We start from the raw sequence: 6,948 nt of genomic DNA on the forward strand, positions 1-6,948 counted from the left end.
TACCAGTTAGCAGCCCCCTGGAGCTGCTAGGACAGTGTAATATTGTCCCCAGATAAAACCAAACTTTAGGCCTTGGGACATATTGAAAAGAAGACTAGGCATTAGGAGTTGAAGGGATTTAGTCCCTGACTCATTCTGTGACCCTTAGATAAGTTATTTTATCTTTAGAGGCTTTATTTACATCATAGGTCAAATATAACTTATCTCTATTTTAAACGATTAGGGTAGGAATAAAATGAGTTAGATGAAAAAGTGCTTTGAGAAAAGTATAAACTCTTACTAAAACAATTTGTAAAAATTTTTAATTTTGGGGCGCCTGGGTGGCTCAGTTGGTTAAGCGACTGCCTTCGGCTCAGGTCATGATCCTGGAGTCCCTGGATCGAGTCTTGCATTGGGCTCCCTGCTCGGCGGGGAGTCTGCTTCTCCCTCTGACCCTCCCAACCCTCCCCCCTCTCATGTGCTCTCTCTCTCTCAGTCTCTCTCTCTCAAATAAATAAATAAAAATCTTTAAAAAAAAAAATTTTTTTTAAAAAAAAATTTTTTTTTTAAACTCTTACAAAAACAGAAGAACTACGTTATTCCAAAGTCTCCATAATCTTTGCCTGCTCTTCTCCACCGATTCTTGCCAGGCCATTCTCTTCTCCTGATCTTGAACACAACTTCAATTTGCACACCAGAGGATTTGAATTAAGGGCCCTCTAAGATCTGTCACAGCTTTGGAAGTATAGGATTCCCATTCATCCAATGAATATGAGCACTTACTATGTAACCTGCTGGAAACCCAAGAATGAGTAAAATCTAGCAAAAATGATAAAACCCAGCAATCACTAATGACGGAATGTCATATGAAAAGTTTATACAGATCTTCCTCAATTTACAAGGGGATTATACCATCTGCATAAAGTTTTGGAAGCATTATTCTAGATATTCCCTCTGTCCAACTTTGTTACCAATCATAAAACATTTATCAAGCACTACAAAGCTGAAAAATATTGCCTAGAGGCTGTAAGAATACAGAGAAGTGTAAGATTATTGTGGTGGTCTAAAGACCTACAATCTCGTATGGCAGGTTGTATGGATGATGTTAAAACCTTGGTCTTGCCATCCCTGGACTGGAGTTCAAATTCTATTAACTATGATGTTTGCCAAGTACTTTTTGCCTTTCTAAGCCTGATGAAATGGGGATAAAATATAGTACCCATTCCTTAGGGTTGTTGTGAAGTTCAAATGACATTATTTACATAAAGAACAGTTTCTGCCACAAAACTACTTGATAAAATAGCCATGATATTGTGTGTGTGAGCACAGCGCGGAGAGATGATGAGCGTGAGATTTACATAACACACAGCTAGCAAAACACACTATGTTGCAGATGTTTCACTTTCTCCCTTTGAGACGCAAGCCTCCTCCTTCGCTTCTTTAGTGTCAGGCACCGTTTGGTGATCCCAAAGTCTCACAGTCCTTTAAGTATAAAGACAGTAACATTTCCAATGCTCAATTACGGATCTATGGGGAACTCTTTCTATACTAAAGAGCCAATTTCAATCAGTCACTCCTTAATTCTTACTCTACCGTGGCTAAGGAACCGCGTTGGTGACCCGAGTAAATGAAAAAAATAAAAAGTAAGTCACACTTCGCCAAATAGAACTTAAATGTGGACTGATTTTCTTACAATTGCGAAGAATGAAACCCCTATAACGTACTTTGAAATCTTATAAAAAATTATAACAACGTTATTAATGTTGGGCTTGAAATAAAACAGATACATCCCCAAGGTCAGCGGCTAAGGAGGCTTCAGTGGCCTTGATGTTTCTAGATTCTTTCTCCCGCCCCCATCCCCTTTTCCAAATTCAGCCTAGATCAAGCACTTTGACCACTGCCTTCGGGGCAAGGTGCGGGGGCGAGTAAGAAGAAGGGTGGGGGAGGTGGGGCTGAAACGGAACTTCATTGTTCGCGGGACCGACTCTTCCCGAAAGAGCCCGTTGGCAGCGCCTGCGCAGTGCGCGCTCTTTGTGCGGGGCTGCAGCAAGCTGGTTGTTTGTGTGTGTCTCTCGGAGGCGGTGGAGGGAGCGCAGGAGGGGCGTGGCCTGTTCTGTCGCATTCTGATTGGGCTCTTGGAGGGAGTTGGGCGGGCATAGGGCGGAGCTTCTGATAACAACACTCGGCGCTGAGGCCGAAGCTATTTGTTGCTGCGCCGCCACCGCCCGAACCATGGTCCGTGCTCCACTCGGGCTCTCTTAGCAGCCGCAGCCGCCGCCGCCGCCCTGTGATCGCTGGCTTCACTTCCTCCTTTTCTTCTTGCTGAGCCACTTTCCTCCTAGAGCTATGACCGTCGTCTCCGTCCCGCAGCGGGAGCCACTTGTCCTGGGCGGCCGCCTTGCGCCCCTGGGCTTTTCCGCCCGCGGTTACTTCGGGGCCCTCCCGATGGTGACCACGGCCCCGCCGCCTTTACCCCGAATCCCGGACCCCCGGGCACTGCCCCCGACCCTTTTCCTCCCTCACTTCCTAGGGGGAGACGGTCCCTGTCTGACCCCGCAACCTCGCGCCCCTGCACCTCTGTCCAACTGTAGTCTAGCTACGGCGGGAGGCACCCCTCGGGCAGCGCCGAAGAAGCGGCGAAAGAAGAGGGTGCGGGCCAGCCCGGCAGGGCAGCTCCCCAGCCGCTTCCATCAGTACCAGCAGCACCGGCCGAGCCTCGAGGGCGGGCGGAGCCCCGCGACGGGCCCGAGCGGAGCGCAGGAAGTCCCGGACCAGGCGGCCAGTTTGGCCCCGGGTCCTGCGGCCGCAACCCAAACTGAGGAAGCGAGCCCTTTCTCTGGCCAGCTGCCGCCAACGGCGCCCGGCCAACCCTCGTTCAGAAGAGAGGTAAGGGCCGCGAGGGGGACACGGGGACTGTTGAGTTCTGGCCCTTAGACGGCCAGGGCCGGGCTTTGGAATTTGGGGCCCTTCACTGAGGGGTCGGGAAGGGGGGGGCCGGGGTGAGGGGCGGCTGTTTACTCGGGAGGGAAGTTTCCGTGACGCCCGCTCTGTTCTAGCCGGGGGAGGGAGGGGGAGGGGGAGGCATGCGCTGGCGCTGCTGATTGGCTCCGGGGAGCCAGCCAATAAGAGGAGCGGCGGCGCCCCAGCAACAGCCCCGATTTAGAAGGCTGGCGCGGTTCCAGGGGGTTTCGGTGTTCGGGCGCGCGGTGGGGTGGGGGATGGAAGGGGCCCGAGGGAGGCTGACGTCAGCGCGCGCTACGTGCGCAGCGCTCCGGCGCTCATGAAGGAGGTGAGGCCGTGTGGCCGTGGTAGGGGAAGGGGTGGGCGACCGCTTTCAGCTACCTGACCGTTGGTAGTTCCAGGGCTGGTCCGCGGCGCGCGTGCACTGTCTCACCTCCCTGTTGTGGGATTTGGAGTGGGCTACAAGCGGCTCCATGCCCTTCGGCTTGCCTTTTGCTGAGATGAGAGGTGCTCCGTGTGCGGCGCTGGCCCAACTGGGGCTCTGACCCTCGCCGGCCAACCTGTTTGGCTCTACTTCTAACTTTAGAAGTTGGCAGGAGCGGCGGCAGTCAAAATTTTAGATGAATAGTTTTTGCGTCTATTAGATGAAGGGAATTGTTTATTTACACTCCGATGGAGTGGGCTTTATTAGTGGAAGGTAGTTTTATTGTGTCCAAAATGATGAAACTTCAGAAAGAAAAGTTGTAAGTTGAATTGACGTTAAGCCAAACCCAATCGCCATGCTGTTGGGAAACTTAAACGAGATTTAATCGCTAAAATGATTTGAAGTTAACCTTTATAGCAAAATAAAACCTTTCCATTTCAGAGAGTTCCGTCTACTGTCTCATAAGAAATCAAAATAAGTGGGGCGCCTGGGTGGCTCAGTCGGTTGAGCGTCTGCCTTTGGCTCAAGTCCTAATACAGGAGTCCTGGGATCCAGTCCCTGCGTTGGCCTTCCTGCTCCGCGGGGAGTCCGCTGCTTCCTCTGCCTGCAGCTCCCCCTACTTGTGCTCTTTCTCTGACAAATAAAATCTTAAAAGAAGCTAAGTGGCTCCTGGGTGGCTCAGTTGGTTGAGCGTCTGCCTTTGGCTCAAGTTTGATCCCGGAATCGTGGGATCCAGTCCCTTCATAGGGCTCCTGCTGCTCCCTCTGCTCTCCCCCCCCCACCCGTGCGCGCGCGCTTGCTCGCAAAAGGAAATAAATCTAAAAAAAATAATAAAACATTATATATTTTTAAGAGTCATTTTTTGTTGGGAGAATTTTTGGAGGGATTTGCAGGTTCTCTCTCTGTGCCCTTGAAAAAAAAATTGGACCTCCGTGATGACTACAATAGATTAAAATTTTAAAATTCCACGGCCCTGAAATATGAGCGATAAGCTAATAGCCTGGTTTTGTACTTCCTGTTTCCTGGTTAACAAGTAGTAATTCTTTTCTAGAACTATTAAAACAGGGAACTCTGGCAGTTACATGGAATGTTAACTTGTGCCCCAGCTTTTCTATTTTTGTGTCCCGCTTTCCTACCATATTACAAGTGTTGGAAGGGCAGTGATCTAATTACTTAATTATACTTTTCCATCCGGTCATGGCTTCCTGTAAAGATCACTTAAGTTAGGAAGGTGATTAGAAGTGGTGTAGCAAAGTTCTTGAAGCAGTTGTTAAACTAGGAAGTAGGCGCAGGTGGAAACATTTTTCTGATTATATATTTGCTATAAGTATACATAACTGGGAAGGATGATAAAAAGTGATTAGTATTTAAATTTTTAATATTTAAGTTTCTGAAATTTTGTTTCCAGAAACTGGGAGATAATTTTTCTGTGTACTTAGTAACCATTATTAAAACACTTCCTCACTTAAAATCTAGTTCCTGCTAATTAAATTTCTATCATGTAGTATCTGTTCTTATCAGTTTAATATCTGGAATAATTTTAAAAGGACTTGACTAAAGAAGATGTAGTAATCTATGAATATCGTTTCTTATTTTTAACCAGACTCAGTCAAAATGAAAGCATGTGAAACTTAGACACACCTAATGTAAAACCACTGACACCTTTAGATTGTGTATGTTTGGAAGGTAGCTCATTACTCTTCCTTACAGAAAGATGGAACTTGGGGTTTTTCCCTTTTGACACTTTAGAACTGACTCCCTACATTGCATACTGGTGATGGTAATGATTATATTTTTAGTGGTAAACTTAGATGTGTGCTTATTTGATAAGTGCAGTGAGCACATACGTTTAATCAAGACCATAAACTAAAGTCCAGGAGAAGAAAAATAGGTGGTGTGAGGTTTGTGACTTAATTTTTATCATGAGACTGTATTCACTTTTATGTTCCTTGTCTTTGTAGGTTTTAAAATCAAAGATGGGAAAATCGGAGAAAATTGCCATTCCCCACGGCCAGCTTGTTCATGGTATACACTTGTGTGAACAACCAAAGATAAACAGACAGAAAAGCAAATATAACTTACCACTAACCAAGATCACCTCTGCAAAAAGAAATGAAAATAACTTTTGGCAGGATTCTGTTTCATCTGATTTAATCCAGAAGCAGGAAAAAAAGCCTTTTAAAAATACTGAGAACATTAAAAATATGCATTTGAAGAAATCAGCATTTCTAACTGAAGTGAACCAAAAGGAAAATTATGCTGGGGCAAAGTTTAGTGATCCACCTTCTCCTAGTGTTCTTCCAAAGCCTCCTAGTCACTGGATGGGAAGCACTATTGAAAATTCCAACCAAAATAGGGAGTTGATGGCAGTACACTTAAAAACGCTCCTAAAAGTTCAAACTTAGATCTCAGATTGCAGTATGTCTGTAAAAGTTCTTTTCAAAATCCCTGGAATCTTGAAAAAAAAAATTGGTACAGAAATGGAAATTTGCCTTGTAACGTACAAGTGCAAAAGATGAGTTTAAAAAATTATTAAACAACTTGTATTATATTTTATATTTTGTAAATACTGTATACCATGTATTATGTGTATATTGTTCATACTTGAGAGGTACATTATAGTTTTGTTATGAAAGTATGTATTTTGCCCTACCAAATGGTAGGTGTTTTGTATATATACAGTGGAGAAATTTTAAGTGTGCTAAGGCACATGGAAGACCAATTTATTTGCACAAGGTACTGGGATTTTTTTAAACAGCTATCTAATCTCAAGGTGAAGATCTAAATGTGAACAGTTTACTAATGCACTACTGAAGTTTAAATCTGTGGCACAATCATTGTAAACATGGGGTTTGTCTGTGTTTCTCTAAATTGATTTCTGCCTTCTAATCTGTAATTACTGGAAAACTCCTATTCCCATTTTTACCAAACTTAATTTCTGGTTTTTGTTTTATCCATTCAAATTTATAATACCTCTAATTTTATTGCCAACAAAATTGGTTGTAATCAAATTTTAAAATAATAATATAATTTGGCCCCCCCTTTTATACTAGTCTTGACTCTTTGTGTGTGACTTTCATGTTTGAATGTGTGACTAGGAGATGGATTTTAACTTCTCCATTTTACGGACTAATTGTCTTAGTATTATATTAATTGTCCTTCCTCTGAAATTTATAGAGAGTCCAGTAATTTAATGCTACTACCTCCAAGGGGAGGAATTCCCCATTTTACAATGGAAATAGTTGTCAAAAGTACAACTGACTAGTTTATAACTTAGAATATATTTTTATATATGAACTGTTTCATAAGTACTATTTGACTTACTCTATAATTTCAGTGAAAGAAAATGACACTTGGTTTGGTTTACTAAATTTATATTGATTTTGAATGGTGGTCCTTGAACCAAAGCAAGCATAATTTACGTTAAAGTAGTAGGTGGAGATTTGAAACCTCTTGACTCTTTCTGCTAAAAGAAATATGGTAGCTTCTGTATTTGTACTTTAAAATTCAAACTTTGTTCTGAGATTCTAAAGCACAAGTTTTTCCTGTATGGTTTTTAGTTCTACAAAGCTAAAGTTTATCTT

General features: G+C 43.8%; 1 protein-coding gene across 1 annotated transcript; it reads left to right on the forward strand.

The window, feature by feature from the left end:
• Positions 1 to 2,184: 2,184 nt before the first annotated feature.
• On the forward strand, positions 2,185 to 6,413 carry PNRC1 (proline rich nuclear receptor coactivator 1). Its single transcript, XM_034991371.1, has 2 exons — positions 2,185 to 2,865; positions 5,326 to 6,413. The coding sequence occupies exons 1-2, from the start codon at positions 2,326 to 2,328 to the stop codon at positions 5,767 to 5,769; spliced, it is 984 nt and encodes a 327-aa protein (XP_034847262.1). The 5' UTR covers positions 2,185 to 2,325; the 3' UTR covers positions 5,770 to 6,413.
• The last annotated feature ends 535 nt before the right edge of the window (positions 6,414 to 6,948 follow it).

The sequence above is a fragment of the Mirounga leonina genome, unplaced genomic scaffold, assembly GCF_011800145.1.
Source record: "Mirounga leonina isolate KUSES-001 unplaced genomic scaffold, KU_Mleo_1.0 Mir_53, whole genome shotgun sequence".
Classification (NCBI taxonomy): Eukaryota; Metazoa; Chordata; class Mammalia; order Carnivora; family Phocidae; genus Mirounga; species Mirounga leonina.

What these genes read in the sequence shown, in the direction of transcription:
- PNRC1 (XM_034991371.1), top strand. Translation starts at nt 2,326, where the DNA reads ATGACCGTCGTCTCCGTCCCGCAGCGGGAGCCACTTGTCCTGGGCGGC. An exon ending in AACCCTCGTTCAGAAGAGAG is followed by an intron (nt 2,866 to 5,325) that starts GTAAGGGCCGCG and finishes TTGTCTTTGTAG; the next exon opens with GTTTTAAAATCAAAGATGGG.